Source organism: Hemiscyllium ocellatum, chromosome 12 (genome assembly GCF_020745735.1).
Source record: "Hemiscyllium ocellatum isolate sHemOce1 chromosome 12, sHemOce1.pat.X.cur, whole genome shotgun sequence".
In the NCBI taxonomy this organism is placed as follows: Eukaryota; Metazoa; Chordata; class Chondrichthyes; order Orectolobiformes; family Hemiscylliidae; genus Hemiscyllium; species Hemiscyllium ocellatum.
Window position 1 is genome coordinate 53,161,730 of NC_083412.1, and position 20,992 is coordinate 53,182,721.

Genomic DNA, 20,992 nt, shown 5'->3' on the forward strand with positions numbered 1-20,992 from the left:
TTGATAAGTGTGGCGCTGGAAAAGCACATCAGATCAGGCAGCATCCGAGAGCAGATCAGTCAACATTTTGGACAAATGCCCAAAATGTCGACTCGCCTGCTCCTCGGACGCTGCTTGACCTGCTGTGCTTTTCCAGCACCACACGTTTTGACTCTGATCTCCAGTATCTGCAGTCCTCACCTTCTCTCTTTTTGATCTTTATGCCCTCATTATTTATATCTTTATTAACTCAGCCAAAATAACGTTTCTGCATACTGCTGAAAGAGATACGATGTTAAAGTTTTGCACCCTATACTCATCAGGACAGTGTTGCACGAATTTCAAACAAAATAATAATTTATACTGCATGAGAAACAAGGTCTTGATTGACTGAGAAGTGGATTGTCATTGTTCAAGACACTGCCATTGAAATACACCATGGATCAGTTACTTCAAAACATTTAAACTCAAAACAAAAGATGGCAAGTGGATTCTGATTCAAGACATACCACGGGGAATGCATCATGCTCCAGCACTCAAGAAGCTCGACACTAACTAGGACAAAGCAGTCTGTTGGATTAGCACCGCATCACCTTGAATCTTCACCACTGATACAGAGTGGCAGCTAAGTACACCATCTAAAAGATGCCTTCCATCAAAGCTCCTTGAAAGTCACCTTCAAAAGTCATGAGCTCTAAGACTTCAAATACAAGGGTCACAGATGCATGGAAACACCATCACTTGCAGGTTGCCCTCCAATACATGCATCGTCATTACTTGGAACTATTATGTCATTCTTTCATTGTCACTGAATTAAAATCCAGCAACTCCCTTCCTTTACAGCATGGTGAATGCCATTACAAGCAAAGGACTCCCGATTTTCAAAGGGCAGCTCACCACCATCTTTTCCCAAACAATTAAGCATGAGTGATAAGTGCTCAATGATGCCTTGTTGGAATCAGTTTGTCATAAAAGCCTGTTTTTGCATCAACCAGTTGCCAAAAAACACTCAACCAAGCTTGGATATCATCTAACATTTACCTCAGTGCTTTTTGAGGAACCTTCAGTAAATTGTTCCCTAGATCTCAGATCGGTATGAATGGCAGATTTCCTTCTCTGAATGACATTAGTGAACAAATAGATTTTTATATCAATGGTAGTTTCATGGTCATCATTGGGTTTTGAATTCCAGGTTTATCAGATGAATTAAGGTTCCCATTTTCCCCACAGAATTAGCCAGAGCCTTTGGATTAGTAGGGTGGCATGGTGGCTCAGAGGTTAGCATTGTCGCAACACAATACCAAGGAATTCCTCCCTTGGGTGACTGTCTTTGTGGACTTTGCATATTCTTCCCTGTGTCTCCACAGGTTTCCTCCGGATGCTCTGGTTTTCTCCTGCAGTCCTAGATTAGGTGAATTGGCCATGTTAAATTGTCCCATAGTGTCCAGGAATGTTGCAGGTTAGGTGGATTAGCCATGGGAAATGCAGGGTTACAGGGTTACAGGGTTACAGGTGGGTGCTCTTTGGAGGGGTGGATTCAGTGGGAATGGGCTGTTTCCACACTGTAGGGATTCTATCCAAAAACATTATCATTATGCCACTGTCTCCTCTCTGCTACAAGACCAATGAATTGGAGATCTGACTCACTTTTCTTTTAAATTCATTCATGGGATGAGGGCATTGCTGGCAAAGCCAGCATTTGTTGCCCCAACCCCAACAGTTAAGAGTCAACCATATTGTTGTGGTTCTAGAATCACCTGTAGGCCAGACCAGGTAAGGATAGCAGTTTCCTTTCCTAAAGGCCATTAGTGAACCAGATGGATGTTTGACAATTGACAATGGATTCATGGTCATCACTCTTCTTTCAAAATTTTTTTAAAAATTCAAATTCCACGATCTGCCATGGTGGGATTCAAACCCAGGTCCCAGAACATGACTTGGCTCCTTGGATTAACAGTTCAGCAATAACATCACTAGGTCAACCTCCTTCAATGAAACCTGAATAATCAAAAGTGATTGGGTGAAGTTTTGATACTAAAAATTTCAAAGGTTTCTTACCTCACAACGAAGTCCAATAAATGGCATGTTTGAGTCACACATAGCTACCAAGTGTGCTAGGACCTTATTAAAGGCACACATTTCTCCTGTCCTCTTGGGTTTCTTAGGTTCTGTAGGTCCTTGATCAGCAGACAACTATAAATTAAACACATTTGCCAATTACCATAGGATTTTAAAGAAAAGCTTAACAGATCAACCTCTGTACTGAAGGCAAAATTTGCAAAGCACTCGCTTATATAATCACTCTTCTTGAGAATTTGGTATGGAATCAACAGTGAAGTTCAAAATTCTAATATATTATGCTTCATGTTGCAATGCCAGAAAACTATTGAGCCTCTTGCAGGTAACAGTGATCATCAGAAAAATTCTCATTTCATTGACTGAAGTACTTTGGATCACGTGCTGAATTTCATTTTCACAGTGTGAAAATGTTCTCTGCAATTCTTCATTGGTTTCCAGCAAGAACTCTGGTTTCCTCCAGCAATCCAAAGTTAGATGGATTGGCCATGCTAAAGTGCCCCATAGTGACCAGGGGTGTGAAGGCTAGCTGGATTAGCCATGTTAGATGTGGGGTTACATAGATAGGATGGGGGCTTGGGTCTGGGAGGCATGACCTTCAAAGGTTTGGTGCAGACACAAGGTGCCAAATGGTCTCGATCTGCACTGTGGAGATGCTATGATTAACAAGTTCCTCTCTATCCATTCTGGTTGAAACTTTATCAAGAAACTCTAGAAAATAGTCAGTTAGAACATAGAACATAGAACAGTACAGCACAGAAAAGGCCCTTCAGCCCACGATGTTGTGCCGACCACTGATCCTCATGTATGTACCCTCAAATTTCTGTGACCATATGCATGACCAGGAGTCTCTTAAATGTCTTCAATGACCCTGCCTTCACAACTGCTGCTGGCAACACATTTCATGCTCTCACAACTCTGTGTAAAGAACCCACCTCTGACATCCCCTCAATACTTTCCTCCAACCAGCTTAAAACTATGACCCCTCGTGTTAGTGATTTCTGCCCTGGGAAATAGTCTCTGGCTATCGACTCTATCTATGCCTCTCATTATGTTGTATACCTCAATTAGGTCCCCTCTTCTCCTTTTCTCCTCCTTTTCTCCAATGAAAAAAGACCAAGCTCAGGCAACCTCTCCTCATAAGATAAGCCCTCCAGTCCAGGTAGCATCCTGGTAAACCTCCTCTGAACCCTCTCCAAAGCATCCACATCTTTCCTATAATAGGGCGACCAGAACTGGATGCAGTATTCCAAGTGCGGTCGAACCAAAGTTTTATAGAGCTGCAACAAGATCTCATGACTCTTAAACTCAATCCCCCTGTTAATGAAAGCCAAAACACCATTTGCTTTCTTAACAACCCTTTCCACTTGGGTGGCCATTTTAAGGGATCTATGTACTTGCACCCCAAGATCTCTCTGTTCCTCCACACTGCCAAGAATCCTATCCTTAATCCTGTACTCAGCTTTCAAATTCGACCTTTCAAAATGCATCACCTCGCATTTATCCAGGTTGAACTCCATCTGCCACCCCTCAGTCCATTTCTGCATCCTGTCAATGTCCCGCTGCAGCCTACAACAGCCATCTATACTGTCAACGACACCTCCAACCTTTGTGTCATCTGCAAACTTGCTGACCCATCCTTCAATCCCCTCATCCAAGTCATTAATAAAAATTACAAACAATAGAGGCCCAAGGACAGAGCCCTGTGGAACACCACTCACCACAGACTTCCAGGCAAAGTATTTTCTTTCTACTACCACTCGCTGTCTTCTGTTGGCCAGCCAATTCTGTATCCAGACAGCTATGTTCCCCTGAATCCCATTCCTCATGGCCTTCTGAATTAGCCTACCGTGGGGGAACCTTATCAAATGCCTTGCTCAAGTCCATATACACCACATCCACAGCTCGACCCTCATCAACTTTTCGAGTCACATCCTCGAAGAACTCGATTAGATTTGTGAGGCATGACCTGCCCCTCACAAAGCCGTGTTGACTGCATTTAATCAAGCCATGCTCTTCCAGATGGTCATAAATCCTGTCCCTCAGAATCCTTTCTAACACCTTGCAGACGACAGACAGTTACAATTTCCCTTTCACGAATCTATGCTGACTCTTTTGATTAGGTTATGACTTTCCAGATTTTGTACCATTACTTCCTTAATAATAGATTCTAATATTTTTCCAACAATAGATGTTCGACCAATGGGTTTATTGTTATCCACTTTTTGCCTCCCTTTTGAATAGAGATGTCACATCGGCAGTTTGTCAATCCTCTGACACGCCAAGGTGCCAATGATTTTTGGAAAATTAGACTTTTGAATCTGTGAAGATGAATTCTAAATAAATCATGGTCAGAAACTCCTTTTTAGCACTGGTCCAAATCAGCATTTCCAAGAAATCAATAACTTAAGCTTAGTGAATGGACAAACTACCCAGTGAGATAATGGCTGAAGTCAACACTTAGTTAAGATCTAAGATAAAGGGAAAGACATATAGAAAGACTTGAAGCCTGAAGAGCTTGAGTTCCTCAGAAAATCTCCATAATAGATGTACTCTTTAGAAGATTAAAAGTCAAAATTTTTTAGACCTTTTTCTTTTCTTCGAGGTCAATGGCAAAAAAAAGTCAGTGAGTTAGTCTGCATAACTCAAGTAGACGGAATCAAATCCAATGAGTATGCCAAAATTTGCTAAAAATGCGTGAAAAACTTGAGAAGCTTATGACTTTGTCAATTGAGTAAGAAATTAAATACAGTGTAGATAAGAGGGATAATTTTCTGCAGTTGAGTGTCAGTAAAGGATTTTGCTGGGATAAAGCACTAAAATCTTTTTTTCCTTTGATGTAATAATTGTGTAATACATTTCTTTAGTTTAGAGGACATTGGCAATCTGATCTATGAATTTGCTCATTGACTGACCATCACAATAGCCAAAATGCCAAACAATACTTGCCAAACCAGGTTTTACACTGGGATCCCAATTGTCCAATATTACCATCAGTTGGGACATACAATGGTCTTACATTTTTCTGCTTGATTCCCACTTCCTAGCATGGGATTTTCTAGTTATGATGTTCCATTAGGTTGGTTCAATTCACAGATCGCAGGATTATAATGGTGCAGGCAGCAGCCATTCAGTCCATCACGCCTGAACCAGTCCTTCAAAAATACATGATAACCTTGGCCAATCTCCTGCTTTACCTCAGCCTTGTGTGCTATTTCTATCCAAATAATCACCTAATACCCTTGAGTGGCTCAACTTAACAACTCCATCACACTTCCAGACACTGCATTCCATAACGCAACAACTCACTAATTGAAAAAGACTTGTCTTATCGCACCCTTGCTTCTTTTGACCATCACTTTGAATATATGCTCTCTCATTTTTGATTTTTACAATTAGGAACAGCTTCTGCACAAATATCAAGCTCACTAATGATTTTGAAAGAGCCTATCAAATCTTCTCACAGCCACCTTCTTTACAAGAACAATCACAGCTTCTTCAATCTATTCTCAGAATTAAGTTTCTCATTCCATTGTAAATCACTTCTGCACTTTGTTCAATTGACTAAACTTTTCTATCATGCGGTACCCACTGTATACACAAATACTCCATACTCCAGTTGACGTACAGTAAGTTATCAGAGTTCAACATCCTTGTTGCTTTTGTATTTTATGATCCATTAATAAAGCCAAAGATATGGTATACCTTCTTCACTGCTCTCTCCACTTGTCCTATCAACTTCAATGATCTGTGCACACATACACCCTCTTTAGAATTGTAATCTCTATTTTACTTTGGGAAAAAGAACAGTGAACGACAAGTACAACACCTGATACTTCTCTGCAATGAACCTCATCTGACACCTATCCTTCAATTCAATATCTTGTCAACATCTTTTTGGAGTTCTATCCTGTCCTCATCAGTTCACAATTCTTCCAAGTTTCATGTTACCTGCAAACTTTGAAAATGTTCCTGCACACCAAATCTAGATCATTAATATACAGAAGGAAAAGCATGGGTTGCAAATACCAACGACTGAGGACTCCATTATAAACATTCCTCTAGCTTGAAAATATGCATTGACCAGTACTCTATTTTTTCATCAGTTCGGATCCACATTGCAATGGTCCCTTTTATGCCATGACCAATACATTTCTTCATAGGTTTGTTTGGTCAGACTCTGCAACCTGAGATTTTTCTGGATTCAGTAAACAATTCCCAAATTCCAGAATTTATACACATTAACACTTCAATGCTTTTTTGAGGGAATGCAGGCAAAAATGTTTGAATGATACTTCAAACCTGTTCAAATGTGATCCCCCATGGCATCTTCCAAAGCAGAGTGTTATGGGGTTCCGCTGTTCTGTCTAAAGTTCTAGTCAAAACTTTCAAAAAAGTTTAACAGTTAGTGATCCTTTTGCTATATATTTTAACTTGTTTTGCATGAAGTGGCTGCTATATTTACCAAAAGACTAATAACAATAGCACTTCAATAGTAAAATTGCTTTCAGAATGTCCTGAGGCCCCACTGTCAATCAGCTTCTTTCCTTATATCACTCCACCCAAGCATGGATTGTTATTAACTTCACACCAAAAACTATGCAAATATTAAGAGTCCGATTATACAGTCCTAACACTTCAAAATTTCTCTCAAACTATTCCACAGGTGAAATCAGAAACCCACTTGTCTGAAATATGTTTTGTATTCCATAATCACTGCACTGCATTTGCATTTTGTATCAGAATCCTACACCAATCCAAAATTTGTATTTTAAATATTAATCTTTCATTAGGGCACAAAAATTAAGCAAGCAAGCAATTGGTTTCATCTAATTATATAGATGAAATCAATGCATGCATTAAATGTTTTGGAGTATTCCTGGTATCTAATAATAATTTCCTGATTTTTTTAACCATCAAACCTTTATGTTAATGCAAGATCCAAACCTTGTGCTTGCCTCCAGCCTTGGCCTGCTTCCCATGTCTTGCATCCAGTAATAGTTCCTCAATGCCTGGTTTAAACTGTTGCAAAAGAACTGCAGTTGGAGGACAATCATCTGGATCGGTCAGCCCGTGGCTTACGGAGAGGAAATGATATTTGTACTCTAGCTCTGCAGGAAAGCCTGGTCTGTCTAACATTTCTACAATCTGAATGCATAAAAGCAAAAAAAGGTAAAGATATACAATGTGGATTACAAAAGAAAATTACATTACTATTAGCAACATAACATAATTTGTTTAAGGAGTAACTATGGAAGCAAGCACTCAAAACACGGAAAGCAAACTACTGGGAGAGGAAAGAAGACTTCAACTCTTCTTGTAATTGACAACTTGAATGTGTACAAGGAGCAATAGTAAAGGGTTGGAATTATGCTCCCTTCTGTCTGGGATTAGTGTGTAACTGGGATGATTTGGAAATGGGGAGTGAAGGAAACAGAAATATACCAAAATGGCCCTGCTTTTGGTCACTTATATAAATGATGTGGATGTGAACACAGGAGATATGGTTAGTGAGATTGCAGATGACAAAATTGGTGGTGATGTAGTAGCGAAAAAAAATCACCTCAGAATGCAACGGGACCTTAATCAGATGGGCCGGTTGGTCGAGGAGTGGCAGATGGTGTTTAATTTAGATAAATGTGAGGTGCTGCATTTTAAAAAGAAAACTGAGGGTGTGTCTTAGATACTTAATGATAAGGTCCTAGGGAATGTTGCTGAACAAAGAGACCTTGGAGTGCAGGCTCATAGTTCGTTGAAAGTAGAGTTGCAGGATAACGAAGACGAAGTTTGGTACACTTGCCTTTATTGACCAGTGCATTAAATATGGAGTGGGGAGGTCATTTGCAGCTGTACAGGACATTGGTTAGGCCACATTTGAAATACCATGTGCAATGCTGGTCTCCCTGCTATAAAGAAGGATGTTGTGAAACTTGAAAGAGTTTAGAAAAGATTTACAAGCATGTTGAAAATGTGTTGCTGGAAAAGCGCAGCAGGTCAGGCAGTATCCAAGGAGCAGGAGAATCGACGTTTCAGGCATGAGCCCTTCTTCAGGAATGACGAAAGTGTGTCCAGCAAGCTAAGATAAAAGGTAGGGAGGAGGGACTTAGGGGAGGGGCATTAGAAAAGCGATAGGTGGAAGGAGGTCAAGGTGAGGGGGATAGGCCGGAGTGGGGGTGGGGGCAGAGAGGTCAGGAAAAGATTGCAGGTTAGGAGGGCGGTGCTGAGTTCGAGGGATTTGACTGAGACAAGGTGGGGGGGAGGGGAAATGAGGAAGCTGGAGAAATCTGAGTTCATCCCTTGTGGTTGGAGGGTTCCTAGGCGGAAGATGGGGCACTCTTCCTCCAGCCGTTGTGTTGCTATGGTCTGGCAATGGAGGAATCCAAGGACCTGCATGTCTTTGGTGGAGTGGGAGGGGGAGTTGAAGCGTTGAGCCATGGGGTGGTTGGGTTGGTTGGTCCGGGTGTCCCAGAGGTGTTCCCTGAAACATTCTCTAAGTAGGCAGCCTGTCTCCCCAATATACAGGAGGCACATCAGGTGCAGCGGATGCAGTAAATGATATGTGTGAAGGTGCAGGTGAATTTATGGTGGATATGGAAGGATCCCTTAGGACCTTGGAGGGAAGTAAGGGGGGAGGTGTGGGCGCAAGTTTTGCATTTCTTGTGGTTGCAGGGCAAGGTGCCGGGAGTGGAGGTTGGGTTGGTGGGGGGCTGTGGACCTAACGAGGGAGTCACGGAGGGAATGGGTGCCAGCATGTTGCCAGGGTTGGAGGGGTTGAGCTATAGGGAGAGGCTGAATTGGCTGGGTTTATTTTCCCTGGATGGTTGGAGGATGAGGGGTGACCTTGAAATCAAGAGGGGCATAGATAGGGTAAATAGCCAACATCTTTTCCCTAGGATGCGGGAGTCCAAAATTAGAGGCATTGGCTTAAGGTGACAGGAGCAAGATTTAAAAGTGACCTAAAGGGCAATCGTTTCAAGCAGAGGGTGTTGTGTGTATGGAATGAGCTGCCAGAGGAAGTGGTGGAAGCTGGTACAATTGCAACATTTAAAAGGCATGTGGATATTTATATGAATAAGAAGCGTTTAGAGGGATACAGGCCAAGTGCTGGCAAATGGGACTGGATTATTTTGGGATATCTGGTCAGCATGGATGAGTTGGATTGAGGGTCAGTTTCCATGCATGCAACTGTGGAGATGGAATCCACGTTAACAGCTGTGACTCTGAAGTAGGAAAAGTTGAAAAGTAACCCAGGAAAGGGCAGACCATTTTACACTAAAAAAGTAATCTATATAAATAAATAACATAACAGATGACTGTAACCAATTCTCTTGAAGCTAAATATTGCAAGTCCATAAATAATTTCTTGAATAATATTTAGCTGTAACCAAAGAAAGCTTTATCAATGAAAGGCACTTACAATGTAGTATTGAGGAAGGCGCGTCAACTTGATGAATAGCTTGTGTTTTGAGAGGTTTCCAACTGGATGAGAGGAAAAGTTTGAAAGATGTAATGTCTCACTGCAGACTGTGGGAAGGTGCTTCATGGACTGCCGGCATCTTTGTTGTCCAAGCCAAAACCTGCAGGGACATTTTGTCTTAAAATGAAGGATACATTTGAACTTATATTGCCCAGATTTGACAGGACCAAGGTAAAAGAGTAGTTTTCACATTTAAAGTTAGTTCTTATTAACTTCCTTTTATTACATCAGCACACTTAATACTTACTTTAGCTGTTGAATCCAAGGAATAATTCGCTTCATCTCATCATTGATAGACTTTTCAATATCATCTAAAGTAGTTTGATCTAATCAAGACAAATAGAATATGACATTAAAAGTGCAATAATACAATGTATTCACACAATTCTGAATAATGCAAGGGAAACTTTGCGTAGAAAATTAAGATATTTTGGTATAATGGTCAACATACCTTAGAGTTAATGGACTTACTGATTTAATTCCTCTTTTATTGATGTGAATTTAGTTATCGGTGTGTTCACAGAAAAAAATGTGTGCACGCACTGGTTAAGTCACATCGAATATCTTGAAAGAAAGGTGTTACTTCATGTCTTATTTTACAGTTGCCCAAGATGGGATAGCATCAACGCCATGGAGTAAATTACAGTAGAACCTTGATTATCCGAATGAGACAGGTGGGGAGTATTTTGTTTGGATAATTGATCTTTCGGTAACCGGAAACAAGCGGTAATCTATGAGATATCCAGCAATGCATGCCATAATCCCATTTAACTGATCATTGAATGCTGAGTAGCCTATTGCCATTTTTATGGGATCTTGAGATCTTTTTCAGATGATCAAGGTTCTGCTGTTGTCAGACTAATCTAAGATCTGGTAAGGGGTAACGAGGCAGGTTTAATAAATAAGCTCAGTAATCATAAGTAGTGATCATAACAGGATGCATTTAATATTTAGTTTGAGTATGAGAAACTTGGATTGCAAACAACCGTGTGTTTGACTTAAATGAAGGGAACTGCACTAAAATGAGGATCATTAAAATGGGCTGGGCAGATGGATTAGCAGGAAATACAGTGACAGATATTTATGGAGGCAATTCTTGACTCTTAAGCATATATCTCAGTAAGGAGAAAAGATACTGAAAGAAGCATATACAAACTATGGCTAACCAAGGAAGTTAAGGAGGGCACTAGTTTGAAGGAAAAGCATATACCAAGGAATATAAAAACTGAACGTAGGTCTCAGAATCTGGGAGATAGTTTTGGGAGACAAGGAAATGGCAGGAGTTAAACAGTTATTTTGTATCAGTCTAAGTTGGAAGATAATTCAAATTTTTCATCAATATGAAAGAACATGGGGAAGACATTAAGTGTAATCAATGTCACAAGAGAAGGGGCATCAGACAAAATAATGGGGCTAAAGACAGATATGTCCCCTGGTTCTGACGGATTGCATCCTAGGATACTAAAAGAGGAGCTACAGAGATACTGGATGCATTGGTTGTTATTTTCCAAAATTATTGCATTCTGGAAACCTACCAATGTGACACCTTAAATCAAGAAGAGTTAAAAAGTTGATAACTAGAGGCCCATTAGTTTAACATCTATTGTTAGAAAAGTATTTGAATTGATTATTTAGGAAGTAATAACAAAACAGTGATAGCGTCCCTACCCACGGACTGATAGGTCCAGGTTCAAGTCCCACCTTCCACAGACAATAACATCTCTGAACAAGTTTATTTGAAAAACAGGTAGCAGCACATTTGGAAAATTATACTCTAATCTAACAGAATCAGCTTCACGAAAAGGGAATGATGTCTGACTGATTTATTAGTTTTTTGAGGCCATCTCAACCAGAGTGGATAGAGGGGAACCAGTAGTTGTGTTGCATTTGGACTGCCAGAAAACACTGGCAATGTTCTTCATGAAAGGTAAAGTCACAAACTCAAAACCCATGATCTTGGAGGTGGTGCATTAGCATGGACAGAATTGGCTTACAGGCAGAAAACAGCATGTGGATAAAAGTGGTACTTTTCAGGAGGGTGATTTGTAACCAATGGAATTCGACAGGTATCTGCACTGGGACAACAACTGTTTACAACATATATTCACGATCTAGAAGAAGAAAGCAAATGTAGAGTAGCCAAATTTGCAGAAAACACAAAAATAGGTGGAAAGGCAGTTTGCGAGGGGGATATAAACCATTTAAAGAAAAATGTCAATGGGTTAAGTAACTGGGCAAAAAAATGGCAAATGGAGTATAACATGGGAACCGTAAGGTTGTTCATTTTGGAAGGGAAAACAAAAGAACATAATATTATTTAAATGGAGAAATACTGCAGAAAGCTGCAACACAGTGACTTCGGGGGCACACGCATGCAACACAAAAAGCTAGCACACAGGTGCAGGAGGTAATCAGTAAGGCAAATGGAATGTTGGCCATCATCACAAGGGGGTTAAAGGGTAAGAATAGTGAAGTCTCACTGCAACTGCACATGTGTTGGCGAGACCACATCTGGAATACTGTAATCGGTTTTGGTAAGTTTATTTAAGATATTATTTCAATGGAAGCTATATACAGAAGGTTTACCAGGATGATCCCTATATATAGGGATTGTCTAATGAGCAATGGCTAAACATATTGGCACTCTTTTCATTGGAGTTTAGAAGAATGAGATGATCTCTTTAAAACACTTAGGATTCTTCAGGGGCTTGACAGGGTAAATGCTAAGCGCGTTTCCTGTCATGAGAGAATATAGGACCAAAAGGCATACACTCAGAATATAGGGTGCCAATTCAAGACTGAGTGGAAGGTCTTTGGAACTCCTTGTCACAAGAGTAATGGGGGCAGAGCTCTTGTGTATATTTAGGGCCAAGATAGATAGATTTGTGATCAGTATGGAAACCTACAGTTACAGGAAGGAGGAGTGCAGATGTGGGAAATGGTGGATCAGCAAGGATCCTTTTGAGTGGTGCAACAGGCTTGAGGAGCCAAACAGCCTACTCCCATTCCTATTTATTAAGATCATATGGTCACTGCTGAAAGGTCATTGTAAATATTTTTAAATTAGGAATGTTAGCACAGACTGGTCATTGACCCAGACATTACACTGCATGTGCAGCAATGAAACTCATACTTCTTCGCTAATAGGAGTGTAGCATCTAAGAACAGGTAGAAATCATTCACCCCATTGAGTCCACTTCCCCATTCAACTAGATAATGGTTGATCTTTTTCCAGAACTGCAATTTCCTGTAATACCCTCATATCCGACATATAGAAATCTACTGATTTCTATATGTCGGATTTCTATATGTCTTGAATATAATCAATAGCTACATCTTCGCAGCCTTCTGGGATACAGAATTCAAAAGATTCACAAACTTCTCAATGAAGACATTCCTTCACATTCTAGGTCTCAAATGGTCTTGTATTTTGAGACTTATCTCCCTTGTTTTCTTGCATGCCTCAATTAGATCAATTCTTAAAATACTGTCAGCCCAGTTGTTTTATTTTATTTTCATCTCATTGGTCCCTGGAAAGCAGGATTGTTCAGTCTAGAGAATCTTTGCTGCAGTCCCTCTGTGACAAGTATAGTCTTTCTAAGGTAAGGATATCAAAACTATATACAATATCCAGCTGAGGTCTCACCAAGGCCCTATACAATTGCAGCAAGACATGTTTACTCCTGTACTCCAATCTTCTTTGATAAAGGCCAACATATGATTAGTGTTTTGGATCGCTAGCTGCACCTACAGATTAGATTAGTTTTCAGAGATTTCTGAACAAGGATTTCTTATGTCCCTTTGCACATCAATACTTCGCAATCTCTCATTATCTAAGAAAGACTCCACATTTGTTTTCCTAACTCCAGTTTATTACACATTGTATTCCATCTGCCACGTTTTTGTCTATTCACTTAGATTGCCTAAACCCCCTTGAAACCTATCTGCATGCTCTGCACAACTCATATTTGCACCTAGTTTTAAAGTGTCAGAAAACATGAAAATATTACATTGGTGATCACATCCAAATATTTGATATCGATTGTGAATAGCTGGGACTGTACACCGACTTATGCACCATTCCATTTGTCACAATCTGCAAATTGAGAATGAACTTTTTATTCCTATTCTGTTTTCTGTTATCAAATTCTCAATTCAACCCAGTTTTTAGGAAAAGGTACAGCTGTGGATCCCTTAGTTAAGATTAAATTAGATTCCCTATAATGTGGAAACAGGCCCTTCAGCCAACACATCCACACTAACCCTCCAAACGCACCCAGACCCATTCCCCTACCTAATGCACCTAACACTACGGGCAATTCAGCATGGCCAATTCACCTAACCTGCACATTTTTGGATTGTGGGAGGAAACCGAAGCACCCGGAGGAAACCCACGCAGACACGGGGAGAACGTGCAAACTCTACACAGACACAGTCGCCCGAGGCAGGAATTGAATCTGGGTCCCTGGCGCCGTGAGGTATCAATGCTAACCACTGAGCCACTGTGCCACCTTGATGTACTAGTACAATAGAAAGGGACACCAGAAAACCAGGGTGCAGGAACAATTTAGGCATAAACGATACAAGTAACAGGTCATTTGACAGAGTGGTGTACAAAGTCCCCTGACAGAAGTCACACATTATAATGAAGCATAAAAAAGGAAATAATGAAACTTTGTCAGAATGTACATCAAAAATCATGGGAGCTTTTAATCTCCATATGATCTGGAAAAGTTGATGGACAAAGATAGCTTAGATGAGGAACTCATAGAATGTTTTTGGGAGAGTTTCTGAGAACAGTGTGTTCTGAAGCCAACAAGACAGCAAGGTATACGACACTAGCTATTATGTAATGAGATAGGATTAACTAATGATTGCATTATGAAGGTTCCCTGAGGCAATAGCTTGATGGAGACTGGAATGGGGCTGTGACTTCTTTCAAATTTAAATAAGGGGGATTATGAGGACATGAAAGCAGAGTTGACTGCAGAGAGTTGACAAATTAGGCAATTGGATACTTCAAGAGAAATGCAGCAGCAAGCACTTAAGGGGACGTTTCAGTATACATAGAACAGATGCATTCCAAGGAATGAAAACAATTCAAAGGGACAAACTGACCATGAGTGGTTGAAAAGAAATATTAAATATACAGTAACATAAAACCATAAGTAAAACATTATAATGCAGAACATAGCAGCACATCAGAAGACTGAGTGTAATATGAAAACAGGCAATGAAAGATCAAAAAAAAATAAAGATGAAAAAACTAAGTGCAAAAGAAAGCTTGCCACAAATATAAAAACTCGTAGGAATAGTTTCTATAAATATCTAAAGGAGAATTAACTAAGTGAGACTTGGTCTATAGCAAGTGAGACTGGAGAACTGACGGTGAAAAAACAACGACATAGCAGATGAACTGAACATGCATTTTTTTAATCTGTCTTCATGAAAGAGAAAACAATTAACATCCCATAAGCAGTGATAAAACATGAAATGAAAGGCAGGATGGAACTCAGGAAAATTACATTCACCAGAGAAATGGTACTCAGTAAATTTCTGGAGTTGCAGGCACCCGGGTCCTGATGGAGTTCATCCCAGAGTCTTAAATGAAGCAGTTCGAGAGAGATAGTCAATGCATGGGTTTTCATCTTCCAAAGCTCCCTTGATTTGGGGACAGTTCCATTGGCTTGAAAGATAATGACTGCAACTTCTTTATTCAAAATGGAAGACACATAGATTAGGAATCTACAAGCCTATGAGCTTAACACTTGTTATAGGGAAAAGATTATAACCTATTAATAGAGGTTCGAGCAGAGAACTTGAAGAGATAATGAAGCAGTCAACAATGCTTTGATGAAAGGGAAATCATGATTGACCAATCTATTGGACTTCTTTGCAATGGTAACATGTGCTGTGGTAAAGGGAAACTGGTAGATGTGCTCTACGTGGTTTTCCAGAAGGCATCTGATAAGATGTCACAAAGGTTATTACAAAATTAATGCTGTAGGTAGAGGGGACAGCACCATGGCATGGAAAAATAGCTAGCTAACAGGAAGAGGACAATTGGCATATATGGCTCTGTTTCAGTTTCACAAGACGTAATGAATGTGCCATAGAGATTGATGCTGGGATCTCAACTGTTTATAAATGAAGGTACAGTTGTATGGATGTTAAAATTTGCTGACAACCTAAAGATAAATAAAAAGGTAAATTGTGAAGAGGTAAAAATGAGGTTGCCAAATGACATAGATAGGTTAAGGTAAGGTGAATTCACCATAGTGTTACCAGACCAGAAGGCTGCTCTCTCAGTAGTGACGACTGGTAGTGGTTTAACCAATGGGTCACTATGCCTGAGGGAAAGGAACAGATTGTAAAAGAGAATACTTCGTGGTAACCTCAGCCAGTGTGGAAATTGAACCCATACTGTTTGCATCAATTTGCATTCTCATCAGCTGTCCAGGCAATGGAGTTTGCCGAGCCCCATAGATAGTCTATTTGCTACTCACTTGACCTATCAGTTGGGAAGATGTGAAATTGACAATTTTGGCAAGAAAGAAAAGCAGCGTATCATCTAAATGGAGAGAGATTGTCTTGATCTGAAATGCACACAGATCTGGGTGTCCTTATGCATGCATTATGAAAGATTAGTATGCAGGCACAGTAAGTACTCAGGAAAGCTTATAGCAGGTATTATTTAGGGTGTAGGGAGGTTATGCTTCCATTCTATAGGCCACTTGCAAGAGCATATCTGAAGTACTGTGCGAAGTATTGGTCACCTTATTTAAGGAAGGATGGAAATATGTTGGAGGCAGTTCTGAGAATGCTTACTACAATTGCACTGTTTTATGACGGGCTAGGCTTGTGTCTGTTGGGAGATTTAGATGAAGCATTAAGATCATGAAGAGTCTCGACAAGATATTAATGGAAAGCACATGTGTCCCACTGAGAAACAAGGAATCATTGGTTTTTTTTTAATGAGGGGTAACCCATTTAAAAGAGGGGAGATGAATTTTGTTTCTCTCAAAAGTGACTGTATTTTGGAATGCTTTTCTTGAAAAGGTGGTGGAAGCAGGATCCTTGAAATATTTTTAAAGGAAAAGGGATAGATTTTTGTTAAGGGGATAAAAAGGTTATCTGGAACAGGTGGAAAGGTGGAATTGAGGTTACAATCAATCAATCAGCCCTGATCTTATTGAATGATGGAGCAAACTTGAGTGGAATTGTTTACTCTTGCTCCAAGTTCCTATATTAGTAGGTTTATATGTATGCTCAAAACAGTTTGGTAATTTTGCTTACAAACTGTGTGGGACCTCATCAAGCACCTTTTGAAAGTACCAAATTCACAACATCCACTAGTTCGCTTCATCTGTTAGTTACATCCTCACAAAACATCATGCTAATTCTATTAATCCTATCTTAATTTTCCATGTTCAGAGATGATAGATTCAAGCATGTTTCTTCATACTGAGGTCAGGCTACAGGTTTGTCGTTTCCCATTCTCTTTCATCCTTCCTTAAACATTAGGTTACATTTACTATCTTCCAATCAGCAGTATCTCTAGATCTAAGGATGATGGCCACCTACACATCCGCCACTTTCAACATTTTGGTGGGTGGATCTTCAGCTCCAGGGGATTTATCTATTTGCTGTTTTATTAATTTCTCCAGTACAATTCTTTTCACCTCATCATTCTCACATGTCCCTTAGTTCTCTAGTATACTTGGGAGGTTTTTATGTTCCTCTGTGAAGACAGACAGCATTTGTTCATATTCTCTCCAATTTCCTTATTCCCTTTTCCCGTCTGTGATTGGAACACCTATGTCTCGGCCAATGGTTAGAAACTTTTGCAGTTTGTTTTTAAATATATTAATTGCTTATTTTCATTATCTATTTGCTCTTCATCAGTTTCTTGGTCCTCCATTGATTGTTTGTAGAATGCTGCCAATCCTCAGACTTATTCTTTTCTCTCAGCTCTGTAAACCTCTTTTGATATAATATAGCGCTTAGCTTACTTGTTAGCCATGTTTAGATAATTTTTCTGTCTTGATTTTTGTATTTCAAAAAGAATATTTGTTGTAAACAAAAAAAAGTATGAATCCATTAAATGCTAACCACTGTTTGCCAACAAACATACATTTGAGTGTAGTTTCCCAATGTTCAACAGACAATCTAACCAATATGTCTTTGCTGGTTCCTTTGTCCAAATTTAAGAATCTTGCAAAAGGAATGTAAAATTCCATGATATATAGTAGTCAATTTTTCCAAAGGCTCCTTGACCATGATATTACTAATAGCTCTTCTCATTTTGAAATACTAGATCTAAAATAGCCTATTCTCCAAACACACTGTTGTAGAAAGCCATCTTGTGTACAGTCCAGCAATTTGTCCTCCACAGCAGAGTTAATTAGTTTACCCAGGCTATATGCAGACTGAGGTTTCCTGTAACTACTGTATACCTATGCTACATTCACCTCAAACATCCCGATTTATACTGTGCCCTACAATATCACTACTGTTTGATACTAGTCGTTTGTAGGCCACTAATGTCAGCCGTGCTATTTCTGAGCTCCACCTAAATGAATTCCACATCTTGAGCTTCTGATTGAAGATCGTCTCTCACTTACGAATATAGTACTAAGTGTACTACATTACCACCTTCGCCTTTTTACCTATCATTCTAAAGTTGAACACTTTTGGACACTGCCAGCTTGGAAATCCTGCAGCTATAGCTCTGTAATGGCAATTTGATCTTAAGTCCTTAGGTGTTAGCAAATATACGAGAATAGAAAGGAATAGCTTATATGTTATTAGGGTTAACTGATATCTTTCAATTATATACTGAAGTTCCAAATCTAATGTCTGAGTCTTAGGGTGATGGAACCAAATGCATTATTGCCAAGTTTGCTGACATGGCAAATGCAGTTTATTGTATATAAATGTAAAATTATACACTGGTGTGAAAAACAAAAAGGCAGAATATTACTTAAATGGTGACATATTTAAAGTCTGGTTGAAGATTTGTAGCTCGGGTGTCCGTTGTTGTGGTTCTGTTCGCCGAGCTGGAAGATTTTGCTGCAAATGTTTCGTTCCCTGGCTAGGGAACATCATCAGTGCTATTGGAGCCTCCTGTGAAGCGCTGCTTTGATGTTTCTTCCGGTATTTATAGTGGTTTGTTCTTGCCGCTTCCGGGTGTCAGTTTCAGCTGTAGTAGTTTGTATGTGGGGTCCAGGTCGATGTGTCTGTTGATGGATGTTCTTGCCGCTTCCGGGTGTCAGTTTCAGCTGTAGTGGTTTGTATATGGGGTCCAGGTCCATGTGTCCGTTAATGGAGTTTGTGGATGAATGCCATGCCTCTAGGAATTCCCTGGCTGTTCTCTGTCTGGCTTGTCCTATGATGGTAGTGTTTTCCCAGTCAAATTCATGTTCCTGGTTGTCTGAGTGTATGGCTACTAGGGATAGCTGGTCGGGTCGTTTTGTGGCTAGCTGATGTTCATGGATGCGGATTGTTAGCTGTCTTCCTGTTTGTCCTATATAGTGTTTTGTGCAGTCCTTGCATGGTATTTTGTAAACTACGTTAGTTTGGCTCGTGCTGGCTATTGGGTCCTTTGTTCTAGTGAGTTGTTGTCTGAGTGTGGAAGTTGGCTTGTGTGCTGTTATGAGTCCTAAGGGTCGCAGTAGTCTGGCTGTCAGTTCTGAGACGCTCCTGACGTATGGTAGTGTGGCTAGTCCTTTTGGTTGTGGCATGTCCTCGTTCCGTGGTCTATCTCTTAGGCATCTGGTGATAAAGTTGTGTGGGTATCCGTTTTTGGCGAATACCTTGTATAGGTGTTTCTCTTCCTCTTTTCGCAGTTCTGGTGTACTGCAGTGTGTTGTGGCTCTTTTGAATAGTGTCCTGATGCAGCTTCGTTTGTGTGTGTTGGGGTGGTTACTTTCATAGTTTAGGACTTGGTCTGTGTGTGTTGGTTTCCTGTGTACCCTTGTGGTGAATTCTCCGTTGGGTGTTCTCTCTACTAACACGTCTAGGAATGGGAGTTAGCTATCCTTTTCCTCTTCTCTCGTGAATCGTATTTTTGTGAGTGTGGCGTTGATGATTCGGTGTGTTTTTTCTATTTCTGTGTTTTTGATGATTACAAAGGTGTCATCGACGTATCTGATCCAGAGTTTGGGATGGTTTTGTAATCATCAAAAACACAGAAATAGAAAAAACACACCGAATCATCAACGCCACACTCACAGGAATACGATTCACGAGAGAAGAGGAAAAGGATAGCTAACTCCCATTCCTAGACGTGTTAGTAGAGAGAACACCCAACGGAGAATTCACCACAAGGGTACACAGGAAACCAACACACACAGACCAAGTCCTAAACTATGAAAGTAACCACCCCAACACACACAAACGAAGCTGCATCAGGACACTATTCAAAAGAGCCACAACACACTGCAGTACACCAGAACTGCGAAAAGAGGAAGAGAAACACCTATACAAGGTATTCGCCAAAAACGGATACCCACACAACTTTATCACCAGATGCCTAAGAGATAGACCACGGAACGAGGACATGCCACAACCAAAAGGACTAGCCACACTACCATACGTCAGGAGCGTCTCAGAACTGACAGCCAGACTACTGCGACCCTTAGGACTCATAACAGCACACAAGCCAACTTCCACACTCAGACAACAACTCACTAGAACAAAGGACCCAATAGCCAGCACGAGCCAAACTAACGTAGTTTACAAAATACCATGCAAGGACTGCACAAAACACTATATAGGACAAACAGGAAGACAGCTAACAATCCGCATCCATGAACATCAGCTAGCCACAAAACGACCCGACCAGCTATCCCTAGTAGCCATACACTCAGACAACCAGGAACATGAATTTGACTGGGAAAACACTACCATCATAGGACAAGCCAGACAGAGAACAGCCAGGGAATTCCTAGAGGCATGGCATTCATCCACAAACTCCATTAACGGACACATGGACCTGGACCCCATATACAAACCACTACAGCTGAAACTGACACCCGGAAGCGGCAAGAACAAACCACTATAAATACCGGAAGAAACATCACAGCAGCGCTTCACAGGAGGCTCCAATAGCACTGATGATGTTCCCTAGCCAGGGAACGAAACGTTTGCAGCAAAAACTTCCAGCTCGGCGAACAGAACCACAACAATGGTGACATATTGTGTAGTGTGGATGTACAAAGGGATCTGGGTGTCCTTGTACATGAGTCAATAGAAATAGACAGGCAGACGTAGCGAGTAATTAGGAAGGCAAATGGTATGCTGTCCTTCACCTGCAAGAGGCTTTGAGCTCATATGTAGAAATGACTCGGTGAAGTTATACAGAGTCTTGGTAAGATTGCAACTGGAATAGTGTTCACAGTTTTGGTTGCCCTACCTCAGAATGAATATACCTGGCCTTAGAGGCAGTGAAGGAAAAGT

The 20,992-nt window shown here is 40.4% G+C and overlaps 1 protein-coding gene across 1 annotated transcript in view; it reads right to left on the reverse strand.

The window, feature by feature from the left end:
* Positions 1 to 20,992, reverse strand: part of med14 (mediator complex subunit 14) — a 113,268-nt gene that overhangs the window by 59,688 nt on the left and 32,588 nt on the right. Inside the window, exons 12-15 of the mRNA XM_060833550.1 lie at positions 9,780 to 9,858; positions 9,473 to 9,632; positions 7,003 to 7,203; positions 2,038 to 2,172 (exon numbers count right to left, since the gene is read on the reverse strand). Coding sequence (XP_060689533.1) covers positions 2,038 to 2,172; positions 7,003 to 7,203; positions 9,473 to 9,632; positions 9,780 to 9,858 — 575 coding nt within the window. The remainder of the gene's footprint in view (positions 1 to 2,037; positions 2,173 to 7,002; positions 7,204 to 9,472; positions 9,633 to 9,779; positions 9,859 to 20,992) is intronic.